The sequence below is a fragment of the Lycorma delicatula genome, chromosome 1 (genome assembly GCF_047948215.1).
Source record: "Lycorma delicatula isolate Av1 chromosome 1, ASM4794821v1, whole genome shotgun sequence".
Taxonomy (NCBI): Eukaryota; Metazoa; Arthropoda; class Insecta; order Hemiptera; family Fulgoridae; genus Lycorma; species Lycorma delicatula.
This window is the reverse complement of record NC_134455.1, coordinates 338,165,782-338,191,101: the sequence shown is the minus strand read 5'-3', so window position 1 is coordinate 338,191,101 and position 25,320 is coordinate 338,165,782. Positions and strand designations below refer to the sequence as shown.

Genomic DNA, 25,320 nt, shown 5'->3' with positions numbered 1-25,320 from the left:
CATCTTGTGCTCTTCTTACCTTCTGCTTCAAACAGCCTTTAGAATCCTGTTTGCTGACATATTTAAGCTTCAAAGGGGATTACAAATGGTGACAGTAAGGCATTCATTCTTCCAGAAGCCTCTAGCAATTCCAATCACTAGAATCTGATTCTGGTTAATCATCCTTTGGCTGAATCTCTCTTTGAGCCAATTCTTGCCTACATCATGGGCATAACTTCTGACCTGGTTTGAAGTCATTATCTGTTAAAGCTTTTAATCGGTCAGCAGAATCAATATCAATAGACCACAATCCTTTTCTGGCCTTTTGCAACTCTTTTCCAAATAAATTACAGCAATCCTTCTGTAGGAATTCAAACTTTGTTAACAAAACAGCTTTATGGTAGGAACATATGTCAGCATCTTCATTAAAGCTAATTCCCGATCGCTGCTGTAAAAGTTCTTTGTCCATTGCTGATAGTTCTTTCACAGGCAACAAAAAAAGGTTTTGCATAATTAAAAATTAAAGAGTTGTGGCATTCAGAGTCATCAGGCTTGCCAAAAGGGCAGGAGCCAAGAATTCATTCATTTTAAAATAATTCAAAACACAGTTGGAGATAATAAATGTCACAACTAATTATAGAAGTTATTCACAAACAACTATGCTAATTCACAAAAAGCTGATGCTTATATACCCTTTCTTCAAAATAAAGAATATTCTAGAAGAAATGGAATCTTCCAGAAATTTCTAGAATGTTTCAGAGAATGGAGTTTTCTGGAGCTTTCTATAATGCTCTGTAGAATGGAGTTTCCAGGACATTTAAAAAATTTCTAGAACATTTTAGGAAATGGATTTTTTCAGATCAGCCAAGAAAGTTCTACAATAGTCAAAAATTTTCTGCAACACTGCAAATTTTTTTCAAGATATTGTAAATTTTAAAACATTCTTTAAAAATCTAATAATATTCTTAAGCACTGAATTTTTTTCCGCCTTCAGCTGTCTTAATTAACTAGAAATGTTCACAGATTAAAAATCTGTCACATGCAAAAGATTAATTATTTTTGAAAAGCTTCTTACCTACTATAATATACATGTAAAAAAACAAAATGGATGGATTATGTTTAAAAGCTGCCCTTTCCACCTATTATAAAACTAACAAAATCTGAAAAGGTATACCTGTGACATAAGCCTTCAATGGGCCAAAAATCATGATAAAAATTTTTTTGCCAAATTTGGTGATGGATTTCTCCTAACATAAGATTCAATTGCTTTGAAACTGCAGGATCCTATATATAATTATTCCCTTTTTGGAATTACAAAGTTTCATTCCAATTAAAGAGTTAGATAAGGAAATATATAAGCTCAAACTTTGACTTCCAAAATGTTACAAAAAATGTTTGGCTGAACTTCAGCTGTTATGCTGCTATATCTCAAAACCAGGTTCCAAAATAAACTTATGACATGAAACATTAACTTTGCATGAAACATTAACCAACAATATCACAATTTGAATCTATATCTTTATTATTGCTGTAAAAATTGTTAGTTAAAGAAAACAATTTTTACATGTGTCCACAAACTATAAGTAAGTACCCCTTTTTCAAGAGGCCACAAAAAATCAGTCATAGCAGATAAAGAGTTGCAATTTGGTAAAATGGCATTTCAGACTATGAGAAACCTACACCAAAAATTTGATGATATTTGGAGATGGTCAACTGGGGACAATTTTCAAAACTGGATCACTTGTCATGGATTGACACAAAACCAAAAATTGGGAGGAAGTGAAAGTTAAACTAACAGAAACAAAGCCAAAGATATCTGCCCTATAGAAATAAATAGAAAACACAGATTGTGGAATGGTAATGTGAAGCAGCTATAAATTAAAACCTGGATAAAATGTTACTTCTCTAAGACAAACAAAAATTATCTAAGATTTAGATTAATCCTCAACAAACATCCAAAATTATCACAATAACTAAAAGAATATATGAGAAAAATCAAACGAACACATCAATGAGAACTTCATGAAAAACAACACGAGGGGCATTTACAAAACATTCAAGTAAAGGCTTACCAAATACCAACCACCCAGTCTTTGCTTCAGTGATAAAGGTGGAAAATTAGGCCTTAACAACAAAGACAATTGTAAAATTCTAGCAAGATATTTTGAAAAACTATTAAAGTTCCAATAACCCAAGGAAAGATTCCAATTACAAAATGAACCATGAACCAAAATCTTGCAATCACCTACTGAAAAAAAAATATAGACAAAATCATCCAAAAATTAAAATACAAGGCGGCAAGTGATAGCACAGCTTGATCTTGATCATAGCAAAATTATATAAATAGTCACAAAAACAACCAACATAAGAAGCTGAAGAAATTCTATAAGAGAAATTGAAAATTGATGAAATTCCACAAAATTGAAAAAAATATACTACCATAAAAAAATATAATAATGTATCTACCATAAAAAAGGAAATAACTATAGAGGAATTTCTCTCTTACATGTGACAAACAAAATCCTCTCACATGTACTAGAAATAAACCATCATAGACAAACAACTGAGAGAATACAAAGGTGGATTCAGAAAAAAGAACAAACCTGGAACCTTAAAACAAAAATAAGAGATACAATGGCAAAGCATAAAACTATATAACAGTCTTTGTAGTTTTCAAAAACGCATATTTTTTAATTAATAGTGCTTCCTTATTTAACATCCTAGAAGAATTTATGTTCATCCCAAAATGACTAACATTTCTAAATAGACAGTTACAAACACAATCTAAAGTAAAATTCAAGGGAAAATTCAGAATTGAAAATTAAAGAGAAGTATAAATGGATGGTTTATCACAAACTCTCTTTAACTGCATCCCACACAGAGTAATAAGAGAAAGAAAAAAAATATGAAAGAAATTGGAATTTCTTTCATATTTTTTTTTCATTTATTTTTTTGATGGTGGAACACACCATCAAATAAATTAAATTCAAAACTGGAAGGAATTTAAATTAACTGCCTAGCTATTTACTGCCAACATTGCAATTTTCTTGTAAAATCTCAAAATGGTAGCAGAACAAGTAAACTACCAAAAAAAATCACAGAGAAAGCAAGAATAATAATTTCCTTTAAAATTATAAAATTCATGACCAACATCAAACATTTTCACCAAGTCCCCAAATACAAAATATGGAAAATCAAAAAAAGTAAATATATTTAAATATCCGGGAGAAATAATCCAAATTAATGGTTTAGATAAAGAAGCCAATCAAACAATAACAAGAAAAATAGAACTGCCCAACCAACTAACAAAAGATATTTTACAAAAAAAAATGAACATTCAATAAAAGTTAAAATAAGGCATAAGAATACGGTAATCTGACCAAAAGGCCTGTATGCATCTGAATGCATCTTTTGTTTGAATCTCAGTGAAATAAAAACAATAGAAAAAGCAAAGAAAAATCTTGAGAATAATCATAGAACCAAAGGTGAAAATTAATACAAATTGAGAAGTAATAAAGATATTTACAAATACAATGAAACTGAGAAAATGGCAAGATTCAATTAGAAAAAGAAGGCCAAAGAATTTGGCCAACTTATGAGAATAAATAAATGATAACAGGCTCACAAAACAAATTTTTAAACACATTTACAACACAAAAAATGAAAATCAATGGACCAGAAAAAATTCCTAAAACCAGAAACCACTGATATTCAGTATGTCACTTATTGCTGCTTTAACCTCCTGGAGCTCTCAAAAATATAATAAATAAAATTCTAGCGGTTCAAAAAGATTTAAAAGTAGTGAAAATATTTGGATAGAAAACAATGTTCAGAAAACTGGTACAAGATTTTAAGGGTTTCCAAGAGGAGAAAAAAGAATCCAACAACATTTGGTCTGAAGAGAGAAAGGAAAAAAAAACAAAAGAATAAACCATTAGAATACCAGAAAAGAAAACACTCAGAAGAAAGAGAAATGGATGCAAAATGTTGCTTTACATAGACCTCACTAAAAAAAAAATTAGAAACAGAATAACTACATTTATAAACTACAATTTCATAAATACTAACATACAACTCATTAAATACTACTTTCAAAAAAAAATAATACTTTTACAATCAATGATGATAAAACAAATCTATAAACTGCGATGCAGTTTCCAAAAGTACACATCTAAAAATGAAAATGTCAAATCTACCGCAATACTTACGTTGAGCAACATTGTAAGGTGTTGATATATATTTATTCAAAACTAATTCAGTCTCTTTCGGCAAACCTTTATAAAGGACATTTATTTTTTCAATTCGTCCTATTCTTTCTTTTTGGATTTCTATTTGAGAATTAAATATATCATTTCTTCTTTTTTTGGATTCAATCAAGTTAGCAGAAGGTGATGCTGTACTCCTTGACCCTGTAAAATAAAATGATTTAAAAGATTCCTAAAACATTAAACAAAAACTTCCAAGAACAAAAGTCAACAGTATGAAATTAACGCACACACCAGAAATGCTAATTATACTAATGTGTATATTATATACCTATAACAGGCATAGTTAAGAAAAACTTTCTTCTATTAAAACTCCCAAAAGATAGAGATTGAAATGGGAAAATTTTCTTGCTATGGTTTATGATTATAAGTAATATTAACAGCTATTAAAACTAATTAAAAAATACTCTTCAATTAGGACTCACAATTGCCTCACAATTACTGAAACCAGAAACCACTGATATTCAGTATGTCACTTATTGCTGCTTTAACCTCCTGGAGCTCTCAAAAATATAATAAATAAATTCTAATCTTAAGATGTAGCTAGTGATGAACAGGGATTGTGTAACGGAAAAAAATAAAATGTAGAAATAACCAAAATCTTTGCAATGAAATTGTCTTTACTACAGCTAGTTTACTACAAGTCAAATACTTGTATGTATGCTTTCATCCATGTGTTCAAATGTGAAAATAATGCTTTAATTGTGAATGTTCCATGTAAAAAATCAGGATGAGAAAGCCACTAAACAAAGGCTTCAAAGTCTGGTGAACGAGGTCATGAAGGTAACTGAATATATTAGACATTATTCTAATTTGGTGCGTTTAAATTAATTTTTGATGTAAACAAATTATATTTCTGACTGAAGGCTTGTTTCGCTTGTGGTAATTGGCATTTTATATCGCTTCTGCTTCATACATCATTAGTAATTCTACTTCACAAATAATAAAAATCCCTACCTTCATAATCTTTTCTCTTCCAATTTTTATATGCAGTGGTTCATCTACATTATTTCTACTACACATTTCATTACTTTTGTTTTGTTCTTGTTTATTTTCATGCGGTAGTTCTTGCATAGGACTTCATCAATCTGTTCATTGTTTCTTCTAAATCTATTTTACTCTCAGCTAGAATTACTATATCATCAGCAAATCTTAAGCATCTTTATCTTTTCACCTTGTACTGTTACTCCGGATCTAAATTGTTCTTTAACATCATTAAATGCTAGTTCCATGTAAAGATTAAAAAGTAATGGGGATAGGGAAGAGCCTCAATTTTTTATTACGGCTTCTTTCTTATTGTCTTAAATTATTACTATTGCTGTTTGGTTCCTATAAATGTTAGCAATTGTACTTGAACCTTAATTTTTTTTTAAAATGCTGAACATTTTATTCCATAACATTTTTTTTATTCTATATTATTGAATGCCTTTGAATGTTGGTTTGTTTTTCTTTAATCTTCCTTCTATTGTTACTCTGAGCCCTAAAATTACTTCCCTTGTCCCTATACTTTTCCTGAAACCAAATTGGTCTTCTCCTAACACTTCTTCCACTCTCCTCTTAATTCTTCTGTACAGAATTCTAGTTAAGATTTTTGATGCACGACTGGTTAAGATAACTGTTCTGTATTCTTCACATTCATCTGCTCCTGCTTTCTTTGATATCATGACTATAACATCTTTTTGAAGTCTAATGGAACTTCCTTTTTTGTAATTACTACACACCAGTTTGTATAATCTATTTATCGCATCCTCACCTGCACTGTGCAGTAATTCTGCAGATATTCTGTCTATTCCAGGAGGCTTTCTGCCTTTCAAATCTTTTAATGCTCTTTTAAATTCAGATCTCAGTATTGTTTCTTCCTTTTCATCCTCTTCGACTTCCTCTTCTTTCTCTATAACACCATTTTCTAATTCATTTCCTCTGTATAACTCTCCAATATATTCCACCCACCTATTTACTTTGCCTTTCATATTATAAATCAATGTACTATCTTTGTTTAACATATTATTAGATTTAAATTTATGTACCTCAAAATTTTCCTTAACTTTCCTGTATGCTCCGTCTATTTTACCAATGATCATTTCTCTTTCCACTTCTGAAGACTTTTCTTTAATCCACTCTTCTTTCGTTAGTTTGCACTTCCTGTTTATAGTTTTTCTTAATTGGCAATAGTTCCTTTTACTTTCTTCATCACTAGCTTTCTTATAATTTCTAGGTTCAACCATCAGCTGCAATATATCCTCTGACATCCATGAATTTCTACCGGTTTGCTTTGTTTCGCCTAAGTTCGCTTATACTGATTTAAGAATTTCCTTTTTAATATTCTCCCATTCTTCTTCTACATTTTCTACCTTATTTTTTTTACTCAGACCTCTTGCAATGTCCTCCTCAAAAATCTTCTTTATCTCCTCTTCCTCAAGTTTTTCTAAATTCCACTGATTCATCTGAACTCTATCTTCATGTTTTTAAACCCCAATATACATTTCATTATCACTAAATTATGGTTGCTATCAATGTCTGTTCTGGAACAGAACAGACATTGATAGCAACATTGATAGCTTACCCTGGGGTAAGCTTTGCAGTCAACAAGTTGATTTCTAAATCTTTGTTTAACCATGATATAATCTTTCTGATACCTTGCAGTATCACCTGGCTCTTTCCATGTTTATATTCTTCTATTATGATTTTTAAACTGGTGTTGGCAATTACTAAATTATACTTCCTGCAAAATTCTATATGTTGGTCCTCTCTTTCATTCCTTTTTCCCAGCCCATATTCACCCATAATATTTCCTTCTTTGCCTTTTCCAATGCTTGCATTCCAATCTCCAACTATTATTAAATTTTCATACCCCTTTTATGTGTTTAATTGCTTTGTCAATTTCTTTGTATACACACTCTACCTCATCATCATCATCATCATCATGGGCACTTGTAAGCATATAGATGTTAACAATCGTTAAGCTTAGGCTTTGATTTTATCCTTATTGCAATGATTTTATCGCTATGCATTTTGAAAAACTCTACTCTCTTCTCTGTCTTCTTGTTCATTAAGAAACCTACTCCTGCTTGCCCTTTATTTGAACCTGAAAATCACCTGAACAAAAGTCATTTTCCCCCTCCCACTGAACCTCACTAATTCCTACTACATCTACATTTAATCTATCCATTTCCCTCTTTAAATTTTCTAACCTACCAACCTTTTTTATATTTGTAACATTCGACGCTCCAACTCGTAGAATGTTATTATTTAAATTTCTGGTGACCCCTTCCTTAGTAGTCCCCATCTGGAGATCCAAGCGAGGGACTAGTTTATCTCAGGAATATTTTACCAAGGAAGGCATGAAAATGCAGAGTTACATTTTCTTGGAAAAAAGCATCTGTAGTTTTCCATTGCTTTCAACTGCACAGTACTCTAAAGTGATGGTGATATGTTGACGAGTAAAGTAATATTCAGCCTGGATCATCTCTTGGAACAGAAAGTTCAGTGGTGTACTCCCTAAGAGGATTGATCATATCTATAAACTGATGCAAAAAAATTTTTTTTCAGATTTTTCAGTCACTCTTTGTTAACCGAGCATGCCTTTCTCTACAGGTTTGGAGTTTTATGACTAATTCATCACAGCCTTGGACCAGAATACAATGACCAACAGGGAACCATCAACTTCTACAGCTTCAAGTAAAATGTACTGTTGCAATCCATTTGAAAAGTCAAGTCATAATTCCTGTAAGAAAAACCTGAGAAGTGTACTTTCTCTTTGCGAGTCCTTGTTTGCACCTGTTAATGTATTGTAGCCTACATTTTTCATACCTTTAAAACGTTTTTTTTAAATGCAACCTAGTAGTATATTTTTTAATTTTTGTTTATTTTGTGTAGCAATGTATACTACTACAACATACAATTTATACAATGGTTGTGCTGTTATGTGAAGTATTTTATAATTTTGAGTTCTGCTATGTGGTCTTGTGGCATGGGAATAATAAGAATATTTGAAAGTACTTCTAAAAATAGATCTGTGGAATTGGGTATTTGAATTGTTCTGAGTATGAATATCTGTCATTGTTGGTTTACTGTATATTTTGAAAAAGTGCTTTTGCTGATTATGTTTATGATGGTGAAGTTAAGAATTTTATTTTTTTCTGAGATGAAGAACCCTTTTGCACTATCATTGCCCGGGTTAAAATAATGAGAGGCTTCTTCTTGGATATTAAAATATTAATAAAATAGGGTTAAAACTATGATGAAAACTAAGATGATAATAATAGGAATAAAACTGAAATAGTAAAAGAAATGTAACAATTAGGATAATATACATAACGTGAATAACAAAATAATATCAAAATTTATCTATTTAACTGTGCTCATATTCAGATGCAAAGTTAAATTTATGATATATTTTGTTAATGTATGTTAATAGTTGTTCATATTGCACTGTGCTGTTTTTGTACAGTATTTTATAGTCATCAATGTATCTGTGTTAGTATATTATTTTATTAAGTTTGCTGTTGCACTATTACTGACATCTGCATTTTAAATACAGAGTTTGTAAATCATGGTCAGGTTTCGCATTTCTCATATACTAAAAAGTTAATCTATCATCAACAAACTGTAAATGGTCATATAAGTGTTTCTAGTAAAATTAAGTAATAGCAATATGTTACTTTTCCGCCACAGATGGATTTTCTGCCACAAGAAAAATTGTTATTACACGATTTCTGTCATCATTTAAAATACAAAATTATAATTATCAAAAAAAACAGAACATTCTAATGCACATGTTACAAATAATAACACACTTGCAAACAAATCATTTAATTGAAAACACAGTAATTTTTCATTAAAAATCGTACATCATTATAAGTGATTTACGATTTTTTTTACACATTCTTTCATTAAAAATGTATAATAATTACTTGGAAAAGACCTAAATGTATTTTCTTTGCTATACAAATTAGCAATTTAAACAATAAAATATTTAAGTAGCAAACTATTTGCTAATTAATTTAACCTATTCAGTCTTAACACAAATACCTCATTATTATTATTATTATTATTATCATTATCATCATATTCATGAAATTCTTTCTAATCAACCAATAATAACAAAAATAATGATGTTACTTACTGAATATGGTTCGTGACGCATGATGGAGTCGCTGGTCTCTAGCTAAACGAGAAACAGAATGACTGATTTTTGCACAACTCATTTTACTTTCAAAACCAAATCACCCAATTTACTCATAAGAACATTAATGATTTTCAGGCATGAATGTAATATGCATCAACGCAAAAGAAAAACTTCATACCTCATAACCTAAAAAACCGAAACACACACGATTTAGTTTTGATAGCTAAGTTAATTTTGAACTGATCGTTGAATGATATTAAACTAGACAAAAAATTTCACTAACAAACTGAAAAACATAAATTCGATATCTCATTATTAAAAAACTAGCTATTTGAGTACTGGAATTTTGTTTTCTCACGACCTTCTTCTTTTATAGCAACTCCTCTTCAGTATTTGGCTAAAACAGAAATAAAACGTTTAAGCAAAATTTACGGTTTGTTCTCTACGAAAGTTGTTTGGTGTTTTGTTAAAAAGGACGGAGTAACGTAGAAGAGAAAATCTCCTTTTTTGTGGGTTTTAAAGTTAATTTTATTTTATATACCTCCTAGCCTTTCTTTCTCCTGTTTAGCCTCCGGGAATTAGCGTTAAGGTATTACTTCAGAGGATGATATGTATGAATGTAAATGAAGCGTAGTCTTGTACAGTCTCAGTTCGACCATTCATTAGATGTGTGGTTAATTGAAACCCAAACACCGGTATCAACGATCTAGTATTCAAAGCTGTATAAAAGTAACTGCCTTTACTAGGACTTGAATGCTGGAACTCTTAACTTCCAAATCAGGTAATTTGGGAAGACGCATTCACCAATACACCAACTCAGTGAGTAAGTACCTCCTAGCCTGAGCAAGACTAGCCATCTCCCAAGTAAATACGTCGTCATATAATTTTTAAGATTATGTTCAGTCTCCATCATTACCACATGAGAACTGGCAATCAGAAACAAATTTCATTACTTAGAATGACAGTTAACATGAAGTCGAATTAATGTTGGCAACATATTTTACTGTTTAGTTATATAAAACTAATTAATTTTTAATGATAACCTTTTGGAACTACAAACCGAGCATAACTGATTAAATATACGATTTTTAATTACATACGTCATAAGGTTTTCAGTCGCTCTTGCTATCATTCCTAGTAACTGATGTGTGTTCTCACCCTGGCATCAACTGATTTATTGCCTGCGGTTTTTTAAGTTAGCCATTCAGGTAATTAGAATGCAGTTGAAAAGTACTGTTTATAAATAACCAACTTTTGCCAGTCATTTCATGGACACATATTATTTCCACCAACATTAACAATCTTTACACTGTACACACACATAAAACTACATCTTAATACATCAAAACATTACAAATCATATTAATACTCACATATACAAGAGTGTTTAATTGCGCGAGCACTACTCAAATAAATCTTTTCTACCGCATTTTAATTATGTACCTATAGAAAAAAATCTGACACTAAGATGAGAATAACTTTACTAGTCACTGAAAATGATCACACAAAGACAACATTTTTGAAGTAAAATTATTTTATTTTTATGAAATAGTTCGTTTTTGATGCTATGAATTATGAATAGACTGATGAATAATTAAAAGGAATTACTTTTGAAATCAATTCACATGTTTCTCACTTCTATTCACCAAACTTAGTTATTCTCTTGACATGATGCATATATAGTCTTGTAATGCCTATAAAGTCGAAATGGTGTAGTAATACGTACTAATAAATAGTTGTGCATTAAAATATGTCACTTCTTTGGAATTTTCACTGCTCTAAAATTTTGATTACTAATAGAAATATTGGATTTTTAAATTTGACAATTCTTGGAGAATGTCAGTACTAGAGTTTTATTAAGCTTTCACTCCAAGATTAGAATTTAACTTGACAGAGATGCCCTGGCTAACCAACCAACACCAGTGGGAAACTGGTATAATAAAAAATTGCAAAAAGTAGTAGTAATGTAGTAAACTGAGGATGTGATTTTCTTACAAAACCAGGCAAATACAATGCTGCTAAAAAATTACTATGATAGGGTTCCAAGGAGCAGTTTCAAATTCTGATAAAATTCTTATTAAAACAAGTAGAAATTAAAAGCAACATATTCTTCACACAGCCACTCAAGGCTTAAAAATAATTACTTATGGAACCTGGATAGGAAAGGTTGAGTTGCAAGAAAAAATTGTTTCAGAACTGAAGAAATACAGGTTTAAAGAGTTTAGAAGTGTAGGACTGATGGGAAAAGTCAAAGAGATAGGCTGGAAATGCTGTGATGTCATTAAGTGCAGAGCAGAATGGACAGCTCATTATCTTCACACCCTAGCAATATAATTGGATGCAAGGTGTAGAAAACAGTGTCTATATTATTGATAGTTTCTTGTATACTTTGAATTGTGCTTCTGTTTTGTGACCATAAAGTTTGAAAAAATTATTCATCTGTTGTCTATTCTGTTATAATCACCTACTGATTAAAGAGGCACATTGTGATTATAGATAATTTTTTTCTTTATATTATCTGATCCAGTCTTTTTTTATGAGCAACATATGAGGTTTTAGTCATTTTTACTTTCTGAGAGTAATAATATTCACATTTCGTCAGTCCCAAAGATAAGTGAAATGAACAGATAAATACTAACAGGGCTACAAAGGATTTTGCTTTGCAATTATTCTTATATGATTTATGAAATGTGTTCTGAAACTTTGCTGTCACTTAATTTCTGAGGAGCATTTTTCTTGTATGGACATTTGTTATGTCAAATGATGCTGATATAAAGGGAAGTATGTCAGTTTTCACACTGTGAAGTTTGTGCTGTTTTGAAATCTGTATTAGAATTTGAATGTATAAATTAACCTGATAATTTTGTTTATCAGTTGAGCCAATTGTCTACTTTTTTAGTTCTATATGTTTCTGATTTTTTTTTTAATGTGCGAGTGCAATGAGTTTTGTATTTTGTGGTAGGTGCCTATTAGTATCACAAACTAGGAGACATTAGTAAGCAAATAATGTAAATTATGTATTCCTATACCCAAAACAAATCTAACCTGATAAGTATGTTAGGTTTGTGTATTTTTGTAAAGCATTAAAGGATGAAAGCTTCAGAAGCAATTTGTTGTAGAAAAATTATTTTGAGTTTAGGCCAGGATAACATGGTAATTTTGCTTGCATGCTTCTTGTAAATAAATACTTTAATATATAATATTGTGGTGTGATTATGTGTTTTTGAATGCAGGACTGACAAAGCAATGTGGGTAATTTCCACTCTTGATACATTGATGTGCAAAACATGCAGGAAATACCCATGACAAATGTATGGTAAAACGATAATTAAAATTGTGTTTTTGGTAAAAAATATGGTTTATTTCTGCAAGAAAATTCCATAGGTAAAATAATTTTAACAAGTGGGATCTGTCCAGAAGGAATTCAATATTCTTAAGTGTAGAAGTGCCTCATGCATGTGCTATTGTTTACAATGTCAGCTAGATTCTCATGAATTCCTACTAAATGGGGAGTAAATTAAGTAGCTGTATGCTGCACTGAGATAGGCGTTTGTGTCCATTGCATTAAATTTTGACAAAAACATGAACAGAAACCATTTACATTAAGTGCATGCTGATGAGTGATATATAAATTATGAGTAGTTTAGGAAATTTAAAAATAGTCATACTTCAGTTAAAAAAGATCTTTGTCACTTTCTTGAAAATGTGTAATGAGGTAAAAGTTTAATTAATGAAAAGCCTTTTGACAATACAAAATCCACAAGTCCTTGGAATTAAAAAAACCATTATCTCAGTAATCTTGATTAAAGAATTGGGTATTAAAAAATACTGCTTAAATTCATTTCTCAATCTTTCAGCATTTGCAACCCAATTTTCAATGTGGACCCCCCTCTCCTACAATAACAAATTATTTTGACACTAAAGCTACACTACGACCTTACTTACAAACTACCAAGAATAAGTAAAGCTATTTATATTTGGCAACACTGATCGGCTGTATTGACAAAACCAGAATCGATGCCTCTCTGTCATGTCCACCATATTGGACATTCTTGTGGCTTCGCTAGAAGCTCTGATTTGTCTTTAACATCAGCGTAAACGTGTATAAATACTGCAGTTCAAATCCAACCAGTCTGAGTTGAGTCGATCCTTCTATTGCTGTTGAATATATTCTGAATGTGTATGTTGTAAAATTTGCATGTCAACTGCAATTCACAGTATTAAATATTCATGGCAGTAGATTTATACAGAATCATGGATACATTTTTAAATGGGTGCCAAGTATTAAGACGATAATGGAGCATCAAGTGCATAGACGGGTGTGCTTCTGAAAATATTCTCAAGAATACTTAAATTTTGGGTTTATCAGTACTGAAGTAAATGAAGAAGAAAGGCTCCTGTGTATGTCATATACTCAAAAAGTTTGGCAGCATACAGCATGAAACCTAATAAATTTAACGACCCATTTGAAAATGCTTCATGGTGAGTATATTAACAAACCCCAAGAATTCTTTGAATAAAAATTATATGAAAAGCATACATAAAAAAAAAAATTTGTAAATGAAAAGGGTTTTGCCTCTTACAAAGTTTCATATAAAATACCCAGATGTAAAAAGCCTGGCACTATTTTTTTTTGTGGTGAGAAATGCTTTGGCGTTAACATCACCCAGGCCACACACTATTGGTGAAGAGCTTATTTTGCCAGTTACAGTTGGTATTGTAAAACTAAGTTTGGAGATAATATTACCAAAAATTGCAATCTGTATAAAGTGATACTGTGAATTTGTGATATAGCTGAAGATGTACAGCATCAGCTATTCAGGAAATTTGAAAAATTATTTTCAATTCAGCTTGATGAAGCAACAAATATCAATAAAGAAGCTCATTCATTGCCTATATTTGATTTTGTTATGGTATGTCAGCAGTTGAATAATTTTCTGCAAACCAATAGAACTGCATTTTGTTATCTTAAATGATTAGATAAACGAGGCAAATATAGAGTGGAAAAATGGCATCATAATATGCACCAATGGTGCTCGTTAAATGTATGCAAGATTCCAAAGTATACAAGCACTAATAAAACAAAAATCTCCACAGTGTCTGGATACAATGCATGATCCACAAAGAAGCTCTGGCTTCTAAAGAAATGAGTCCTAGTCTGAATATTGTGCTAACAATGGTTGTAACCATAGTAAATTTTATAAAAATTAGACCCCTAAAATCAAGAAGAATCTTTTCTGCACTTTTTAAAGGCATGGGTGCAGTACATTCATTCAGCATTACTATGCGAAACAAGATGGTTATCACATAGGAAATTTTTCAACCACTATGAATTAAGAGTGAAATCATTTTTCTAGAAGAGGAAAACAGACTGGAAAATGAGAAGTTTCGATATGGTTTGTGATGGAATTGAGCTACTTGGTTGACATATTCAAGAAATTAAATACTTTGAACCTTCAACTCCCAGGAGCAAATACAAATATTGATAAGAGTGATAAAGTTAATGCTTTTGTAGAAAATTGGAATTATGGAGCAGAAATTTAAAGCAAAAACCCTAAAATGTGTTAAAACTTGCAAAGCTGAAGTAAAACACATGAAAGTTGTTTTTGTAGCCATTTAAAATCATTTAGCCATGCTGGCAAAGAATTTTAAAAAGTATTTTCTTGCCAACTTGGTAGCAAGTTACAAATGGGTTAGGGATCCATTCAAAATACTCCTGAAGGGCTCTCAACTGCCAAAGAAGAAATCTTCATAGACTTCATGGCAAGTGGTGAAATCAAGACAATTTAGTAACAAATCTCTTTGAATTTTGGGCAGGGGTGGATGAGTTTTCTGCACTGAAAACTAGAGTATTTCATATGCTATTACCATTTTCAACAGCCTATCTTTGCAAAACTGAATTTTCTGTGATTGGTGCTTTGAAGATAAAATATAGATCTTAGCTAAACATAGAAAAAGAGCTCAGAGTAACTATTTCTAACATTAAACTGTTCTTTGAAAAACTTTGCTCTGCAAGATAGACACAAGGGAGTCACTAATAATTATTGAACTTGTTTTTGGTCTAGTACTGATTAATACATTGTGCAGTAATGAAAAAATAAAGTGTATTATACCATGCCGGAATGAATTTGTTTCGCTTTCCTTTCAGTAAATTAACACATTTTTTCATATTTTCTTTTCGATATGCTTGCGCTCCTTTGGGAGGGGTGTGGCCCACAGGTTGAGAAGCACTGGCTTAAGCAATTAATTTTTGACAAGGAGCTTTAAGGGCCCAAATCCACTTCTTATCAAAGAGGAAAAAATTCCTTTCAGTAATTGTTTTTTATGAGCAATTTAATATTTTTTTAGCTAATTAATGAAATCTACTTCATTATAAATAATTTATCATAAGATTATGTACAATACAGTCCATAAGCAGTTGTTAATATATATAGAGGATACCAAAACTTGTTATGAATAAGTGAGACATTGTTTCTAATATTTCTCTTTGGAAAAATGGTTGGAATGTAATAAAGGATTCTTCTTTTAACATTACTATTACCATCAACTGGCAGTTTAAATCACTATTGAAAGATATACTTCATTAAAATATGTTTTTATGGTCCATTTGGAAATTGATACATTTTTATAAGGGTGAAATGTTTCTAACCATTTACTAAAAGACATCTTCCATAATATTAAGAAAAAAGGCTACCAAAACCCTAATATTTTCTTATTAATTATTCAGTTGGTTGCTTTATTCTAAAAACCCCAAAATGTATATCAATTAACAGAGTTCATAAATATGTTTTGCTTTATATAACTAAATTTCATTTAGTAGTTTTAAAATCTGAAAATAAGTGAAAAAATTAAAACAAGTGCATTGAGTCACAAGACCAAGGCATGGACTCACAATGGAAGGAAATCTTCTACGGAACATAGTATGAATTATTAATAGTGTAAAAAAACATATATGTACACAAATGATTTTTTTATATTATTCATTAGATCGATTTGAACAATTTTGTTCAAACCCAACCACAGAGCCTAACAAAAGATTGTGTTTCAACTGGCAAATCTCTACTACTACATACGATGGTATGGCGTGTGATGCTCATTTTTTTTCAATAACTCCCCACCATCCTGAAGAAATTTATACTTCCTGGATACAACTGCTTTAAATTTCCTTTCACATGTGGTGAAATTAGTGTACTTTTCATTACAGATAAATATTTTACAGTTCAGCAGAGTACTTCAATATTGGCCCTGATGCAATCTTTACATGTTTTACGCATATTTTTCCAAATAGCTAATCCTGTGAAATACAATTTTTTTCAGAGGTATAGTTCATAATGTTTTAAATTTGTAGAGTTATAAGAAACTTTTTTATAAAAATTCCACCCTCAGATAATGTATTCTGGTGATTATCATCCTGGTATTGGCAAGCCAACATAGTCTATACAGGATCTCCATAATTTCAAAAATTATATCTACATCAGTTTCATGTTAAAATTCCTGACATTTTCATAGCTGGTGGTGCTTGCTATCTTGGTATTAGTTAGTAAAAGTTTTGTAAAATACTTGGTTGTTGATAAACCTTTAATGATTAAAATATTATATTACAAATAATAATTTCCTATCTCTTTGGTGGACTGGTAGCATCTTGGCCTTTAACCTAGATTTCCTGTGTTTGAATCCCAGTCAGGCATGGCATTTTTCATTCAATAAAAATCCCATTTCCATATCCCACTAAAAAACTTCAAGTTTAAGTGGAGATAATAAAAAAAAAATTACTTAATTGTATACAAACAATACAAAGACATTTTATTACTTTTTTAATGTGTGGACATGAAAAAAAAGTAGAAATGACTGAAAAACACTTTTTATTAAAACATATGAATAACTTAAGCTACAGCAGCACCCAACGTTTTCATATATTCTTTCAGCAGATCCAATGATGGCGTTTCTTCACCATAATCCTAAAAATAAAAAAGTAATGCAAAATTAAAAATAAAATCTTTGGCATTCAGAAAAAATGTGAAGTAATTAAAGAATATAAATTTCTAAAGGCTTTAATTACGTATTTTACAGACTTGAAAAGAACTTTTTAACAGTATCAAAGATTTCATAGTAAAATTTCATGACTGTGTGGCATTATTACTTTGGAGTAATAATAATATGCACAAAAAATATTACCCACAAAATGCCACAATACTAGACCTTTTTCGTTGAATTTTTAACCTCTTTGGGTACCACACATTTAATTAAAGGACTTTTTCCAGAGCCAGTTAGCTACTTTTAATGAATTTCAAAGCTTTGTAAAAACTGTTAATTGTAGTTTGAAATGTGATTCTAACATATAATTACATTATCAAACTAATTTAAATTCGTAAAATGTATAATAGACAAATATATAAATTTATGGATAAGAAAGGAAAAAATCCACTTTTTGATACTATTGTGATATGGTTAATACTTTACAATTTTATGTGTAAAGGATCTTCAGATCACTAACATATATCAGTTTCAGATTTCTCATTACTCCATTCTTTACATACAAGGGGGCGCACGAAATGAACCAACGTTTGTTTTGACAATAATTGTTCAGGTACCACACAATTATTACTGTGTTTTATGTTGGCAGTGACAGTAGTAATTCATGAATATTAATTTCTTCTCTTTCTGAGAGCACTGTTTGTGTATTGCTCCAAGACGGCTGACAAAGGAAGACTGACTGCTGAACAGCACGTGACTGTTTATTTTTTAAAATGAAACGAAAAGTGTGATGATTTCACAAAGATGGTTTTTTACACGTTTTCAAACTTGGCGACCACCCTCATTTAAAACAACACGTAGACTTCGCAAAAAATTTAATAGCAATGGCTTGAAAGTAAGCGTGAATGATCTGCCAATGTTTGCTCTCCACAGGATATCGAAGCTGTTAGAGCAGTGTTGCTGAGGAACCCAGGCAAATCAACAAAAAAAAGCAGCAGCACAACTTGGGATTTGTAGGCAATCTGTGCAGCGAATTTTAAAAACTGATTTCCATTTGTATCTGTACAAAATAATAGTGTTGCCTAAATTAATGGCTGATAACAAACATAAAAAAATAGCATTTGCTGAATGGGCTCTGAACAGATGTTATTGTTGAACGTTTTGTTTTCAGAGGTGCATTTTCACCTGACAGGGTTGAACAAAATGTGCGTTTTTGGATTTCTGAAAATCCACACGTACTTCATGAAAAAATACATCAAGCTCCAAGAATTAACAACGCTATCACAAGTCATGGGGTATTTAAGGCCATTCTTTTTTCATGACAGTGAAAGTTTTCTAAACATGCTGTGTAATAATTTTGTTCTTGCAAAAGGGTTTCAATTAGAAAACGAGTGGTTCATGCAGGATGGAGCCAGACCATACACAACTAATGTTTTAAACTTTCTGCACGAAACTTTAAATGGGAATGTCATTTCAAACCGATATCCTAATCGTTTTGTGTGTGGACAGAACTGGCCCCCGAACAGTCTTGATTTGAATCTGTGTGATTATGTTTTTTGGAGATTTAAAAAGGAAAAGATTTTCCATAACATCCTCGTACAGTAATGGAACTGCATGTGCTGATCATTGAGGCATGCAACGAAATAACAGAGCTAATGTGTTGTCGAGTTAGTAACATAGGAGTTTGTGTTGAAGTTGCTAGACATGATGGTGGGCATATTGAACAAGTGATAAGCAGAACATAAACTCCAGGTATGTAGCAAACATATTATATTTTACTTTTGTGTATTGTGATTCAAATAAATATTTTTTTAACAAAACCAAATGTTCCGATCATTTTGTGCACCACCCTGTAATTCATTCAGTTTTATCATTATCAACACAGACACATTTTCCGTGATATTTAAGAAGGAAACAACAAAATAACTGTTCAGTTGGCAGATGAATAGAACCTTTTTCCAAATTAATTTTGTGAAATACTAATTAACAGTATTTATGTGTATTACAACTAGTATTAAATAAATCGGAAAGTTTTATCTGAATTTATCATAAATTGTAGAAAACAGTGTTATATTATTGTTACCCTAAGTGTTACATCAGATTTGAGGATTAATGAATATATAAAGCTATAAATATATAAGGAAATATACTTCAACCGAAAAAAATTATGCAGAATATTATATACTGTTTTTAACAGCAAGCAAATACAATTAAATTACAATTTGAAATATGCATTTAAATAAATACTTAAGTTTGTAATATGATACAATCATTCCAAATCCTACAACCCACGTTTACATATAACAAACATGTAGAGTTAGTAATAAAGATTTAAAATAACTGCATACAAAAGATAAAATGCTGAGAAAGCCATTATTATATAGTAGAGTATAATTTAATATACTGAAGTTAATTAAGCTTTCTTTTTTTCTTTGCCAGACATCAAGAGAAGTGAACAAGGATTAATAGGATCTTTCCAAAAATTTCCTCACAAACTGATAAATGAACAGCATCATATATTACTGGTATTTTGAAAATTTTTGTATGAATTCATAGTAATCTGACAACTTTTAGTAAGCAGTAATTAACAGTTTTTAATGCATAAAATCTTAAATTTTAATAATTTTGTTATAAACATTCTTTTACCACAAAATTTTAAATAGCTAAAATATATATTATTGTAAAAAATAGAATAGACATGAAACAAAAGAAAAAATCTAACCCATTATGATGAGGTATGAAAAAATTAAAGAAAAATATCAAGATCATAAAGATAAATGACTTAACTCTTATTCAAGAATAAAATCATAATTTTACAGTTAAAAGCTTCAACAAAATGAGTATTCTGTGGGCAACCGAAAACACCTCTAAACAAAGTAACCAGCTTTAATAATAAAAAAAAGAATTATTTCATTTCTTTTCTTTACAAAATAATTTAAAAAAATATAAGTCTACAAATAAGCAATTTTATTTTTAAGCTATTCAATGTGCACCCTTGTGATAAATTATACATATTCCACATGCTACTCTTTTTCATTTCGCATATATAAAGAATGGTACTGAAATGCATATTATAGGAGAAAAGCTGCAGTTTTACTGCTTGCTAGTGAGCTCAATGAAACAAGCAGCTTGTAAAATAGAAAATATTCCAATGGGCAACTGTTAGATACAAGTCAGTTGTATCCAAGTTGAAAGCTATAGAAGGGGATTACAGAAATGTTCTCTGTGATTATTCGGAACTAGACCTTGAAAAGCCAAAGTTCTTAAAATTATTTTTATGGGTTAGTCTTCAAATTTTTAATCCTCAAGTTATGTTTTTGCTTTGGACAAGATCCAAATGATAGATAACACTAACAACTTTTAAACAAGCCAATGTTTATGAGATGAAATTACGTTTCATTTGTTAGTAATGTTAATTAGCCCAACAATGAAAATGTTTCTGACTCAAAAATAGCTTATTCTTATGTATTTCTATCTGCTGAATTCAAAAATCACCTAAAAATGACCGATTAGCTCTTGCTTTGGAGATACAATGACATGTTATTTTTTACGTGATCTACATTTTAGTTTGGGGTAATTTTGTTTTTGGAGTTGTCACACTTGTTAAATGAAACACAACATTCTCCAGCTGTTTGTAGGTTATAAACATTATTACCATTGCTGTGACTGAGTTTCATATTGTTTGTGTTGAAAATCTCACAAAAATGTGTAAATTCAGTGTACAATTTTTGTTGTTGAACAATTCTGGTGAAATAACATTTTTGTCACAAAAATGTAATCTGATGCCTCTTGTGAAAATTGCCTATCAGCATTATTCTGGTATGAAGGTAGAGGACCAGAACCATTCATGGGCTCCACTTATATATTGCAACTCTTGTTCAGTTATACTACGAGAATGGCTGAAAAATAAAAAAACGATCTACGGCTTTTGCTGTGTCTACGATTTGGTGGGAGCCTACAAACCACACATGCAGATAACTGCTATTTCTGCTTGACTCCACCTATAAAGGTAGGATTGTCAATGAGGAAAAGAGAAGCAGTTCACTACCTTAATCTTCCATCTACTACTTGACCTAATCCACATTCGAATAGTTTACCAATTCCTACTCCATCCCAAAATTATGAGCTTGAAACAGAAAATGAAGACAGTATGGAAGAACCCAACAAGCCTTCCACATCCCATGATTCTGATTTTGAAGAAAATGATATACCACACAGACCGAGTGAAGTGGAATAGTGATCTCATTCGAGACCTTGATTTGTCGAAGGAGAAGGCAGAACTTCTAGGGTCGAGACTATAGCAATGGCATCTTCTTCAACATGTTGTCAGGGTCTCACAGTACAGACATTGTCATAGGGATCTGCTTTTTTTTTGAAAAGAAAAAGTTGTTGTTTGCTGCGACATTAATGGCTTTATAAAATGTTTAAATCTGAATCATGATCCAACAGACTGGAGGCTATTCATACTCTTCCATGCTTAGTTTGAAAGCTGTTACTTCACAATGGCAACTGTTTTCTTTCTATTCCTGTTGGTCATGCAGTTCACACATAGGGGATTTCTCACTGGTTCTTGATGTCTGTATGTAGTGTTAGGTGAACTGTTGTTGCGAGTCTCAGGGTTGCTTTTTTTTTAAGTGCCCTATACTAAAAGGGTGATCTACCCGGTCATGTGGTTTTTATGGTCTCTTCAGATGCATGATGATTTGCTCATTTCTTGATGCAAAGGGCTGTTTGTTTAGGTCTATTGCGATTGTCAAATCGCTTCTTTGGCACTAGTTAGGTGATGAACTGTGGGCATTTTCTGCAGGCTTTTGTTCCTGCTTGCAGGGATGCTTTTGCATCAGGGATGGGTTGATCAAATCTCCTTAGTTTGAGTTGCTTTGATCTTGACTGAAATGCTGCTTGATTAGTTATAGGGGGCCTGGTAGAGAATTATTTCTTGGCATTTTCTACTGCTGTATTTTGCAATTTTACTTGGCTAGCTTCTCATATCTTGCACTGGCAACTGTGGGTTCATTTAGTGTAGTTACACAGGTGGCTAGGGTACCGCCCAGATAGACTGATTGGCCGGATGTAGGTGTGCTTGGCACCAAGCCCCGGTTTGAGTAGATCAAGTATCAATGGGGGTTGTGCTTGAAAGCGTAATTTTCACTCTACTGGGTATGATTTCAGTAACTTTAGCATGGCAATTTGTTGAATTGGAGTGAACTTATTTATGGCAAATAAGTAAATGTTATTTGCGATCAACTTAGTGTTAAATCCAAGCGGTCCTTAAAATTGGAGATGAAGTGGAATACTAGAGGTTACACTCAGCACCCGAACGAACCAGATCAGAGGTCCCGTAGGACATTTTTCAGTTACAGTGGTTAGAACTCCAATCACTAAATTTACAAACATATGCTGTCGTGGCATGAAATTATTGAAACAATTGTATTGTAATGTGGGTACATATGATTTTAGGTGGTGGTAGATTGGTAATAGTTAGAAACGCAGGATCTTTGATCTTCCGCGGGCAGGCAGTTAATTTTAGCAGTTCCTGAGGAGTATGTAGTAGAGTTAGGTGTCTGATGTATTCTTGGAAGGCATAATTTACTGATGTGAATATCTTTCAAGGCATTTGCATCAGTGGCATCTCACAAAGGTTGACTGATGACTGTGGAATGTGATCAGTTTGAGGGCAAGAAGATGTCCTCCATTTAAGCTACTAATGGCTAGGAATGGAGGGGGTGGTGTGGCAATCAGACATGTCACAAGGCAGGTGTTCTCCCTCGGGGGGGAAATTGAGAGTTTCACATGAAGATTGCATGTGAACTGGATGCAGTTCACTTGTAGCAATCTTCCTAAACTCAATCATATATGCTGAACACAAGTAGAAAATCTGTTAAAAGTCATAGCTGTACTCTTAGGAATACAACTGGGGTAAACTAAACACTGCTGCTTTTAATGTATGTAAGACAGTAGAGATAGGAAATCACATTATGTTCAAGCAGACTGGCCTACAAGAAATCTTAACTCTAGCAAGTAAAATGTTGTTGCCGAGCCTCTCATGGACCCAAAAGATGTTCTTCTTCCACCCCTTCATATAAAGCTAGGTTTGATGAAAAATTCTGTCAAAAGTATGAACAGAGAAGGGGACAGGTCTTTAAGTACTTAAGAGACAAATTTCATACATTAAGTGATGTAAAAGTTAAGGAAGGTATTTTTGGGGCACAAATTTGACAACTTGTAAAAGACCCTGTGTTTGACTGATTTTTGGAGGGAAAAGAAAAGGAAGCTTGGGAAACCTTAAAAGGAGTCATTCATGCATTTTTAGGCAATAACAGAGATGAAAACTAGTCAGTTGGTGACAGTACTTTTGCAAAAATACCATCAACTTGGATGCAACATATAATCCATTTTCTCCACTCACACCTGAACCTTTTCCTTCCTAGTTGTGAAGTTGTCAGTGATGAACATGAAGGAAAATTCCATCAGGGCATTTCTGTAATGGAACGAAGGTATCAGGGCCGTTGGAACGAAGCAATGCTTGTGGCTTGCTGCTAGTCTGTATATAGGGATGTTCCAGAACTCACTTACAAGAGGAAAGCCAAAAGGCAAACAAGAGGATAGCCAAAAGGCAAACAAGAGGATAGCCAAAAGACAATGATAATTTTCTTCTGATCCAACCAACCACCAGGTATTCTTCCATCAATTAAGAACTCTTAGAATGTAACTAACATTAAAAAAATGTCAAATGGACTTTCTACGTTGTTGGTATATGTAATTAAAATATATAATTTTCTCTTAATCTGTTAAAATAAAATACTTCCGCCTATTGTACACCACAGAATAGAGCTAATAAAACCTTTTCTTTGTCATATTCATTTTTCTCTACCGAAAATTAGTAAGATTTGACTCTGAAGTGAAGGGAACATTTAAAAAAAAGTTTTTGTTGGGCAGCGCATTATGTAATTTCAGAAACATGATTTATTAAACTTTAGTGTGAATACAACAGTCTCAACATTTAATGTGTGCATGTAGGAAGCATAATAGGTACAATTTTCTTTTCAGAAACTTCTTTGAGGTTCTGTAAGTAACCAGTTATAATGGAATTATATGTTGTGTTTTAAATTACTGGTGAAAATGCAGTCTTTTTCAAAAATATAGTAATTCTATATACCATGGCAATGTTCTAACTTCTTTACACTGGATAGGAGGGGATGGCATACACAATTGCCAGATTTCATAATTTTAGAGTTTTACCTCTAGGAACATCAAACAAACTTTATATTTATATGAATAATATTGGGAAAAAGCAAGGATTATATTAGTTTCTGGCAGCACTAGATTATAATTTGATCAGCAACACGACAATGAAAACCATATAAAACTTCCAACTTTTCAATAAAACTTAGCAAATTGCTCTCCATTTAACATAATTAGAAATGTTCAGAATGAATGGTCATAAAAATAGTGTTTTAAAACTTCATCATGACCAATAGGCAAAGTGTATGTGTATCTATAAATATAGAGTAAAACTTTCCTAACAGACTCCTCGTAATAACTGACACTTTTAGATTTCCCAGCAGTTTTATAGTGATATTAATGGATAAAATACTTCTCAATAATGGACCTTCTAAATAACGGATGAGGACAATGAATTTACCTATAAAAACCGTTCAATCAAGTTCTGAAAAAATGGACAGCAGAAATAAAAATTGTAATTTTCCTTGTATTATTTCATACTCAGTGTGTCTGATTTGTTTAGCTGTTGTGAATTGAATCACAATTGTTCTGTGAGGAGTTCAGTGAAGGAGCAAACTTCTAGTGCGTGCAAGTTCAATGCAATTTATGTGATATCACTAGTAATTCCAATACATGAAAACAAGAAATGGTTCGTTAAGTTAATGTTAAGACAATTAGTGAAAATAGTAAAATATTAAATTCATTCATAAAATATAGGGTAGTTTTATTTGTAAACAGCAAAGGTATTTG

At 31.6% G+C, this 25,320-nt stretch overlaps 2 protein-coding genes across 3 annotated transcripts in view; both read right to left on the bottom strand.

Moving 5' to 3' along the window:
• mRpL39 (mitochondrial ribosomal protein L39) overlaps nt 1-9,604 on the bottom strand; it is a 64,379-nt gene extending 54,775 nt beyond the window's left edge. Inside the window, exons 1-2 of one of the 2 annotated variants that reach the window (XM_075382254.1) lie at nt 9,370-9,604; nt 4,188-4,388 (exon numbers count right to left, since the gene is read on the bottom strand). In XM_075382254.1, the coding sequence (XP_075238369.1) occupies nt 4,188-4,388; nt 9,370-9,451 (283 nt within the window). In that variant the 5' untranslated portion in view covers nt 9,452-9,604. The remainder of the gene's footprint in view (nt 1-4,187; nt 4,389-9,369) is intronic. The other variant, XM_075382255.1, reaches the window with a different exon arrangement.
• A 7,613-nt stretch (nt 9,605-17,217) lies between these two features.
• The window catches only part of RpS12 (ribosomal protein S12), a 29,642-nt gene continuing 21,539 nt past the window's right edge, over nt 17,218-25,320 (bottom strand). Inside the window, exon 4 of the mRNA XM_075382253.1 lies at nt 17,218-17,330. Coding sequence (XP_075238368.1) covers nt 17,256-17,330 — 75 coding nt within the window. The 3' untranslated portion in view covers nt 17,218-17,255. The remainder of the gene's footprint in view (nt 17,331-25,320) is intronic.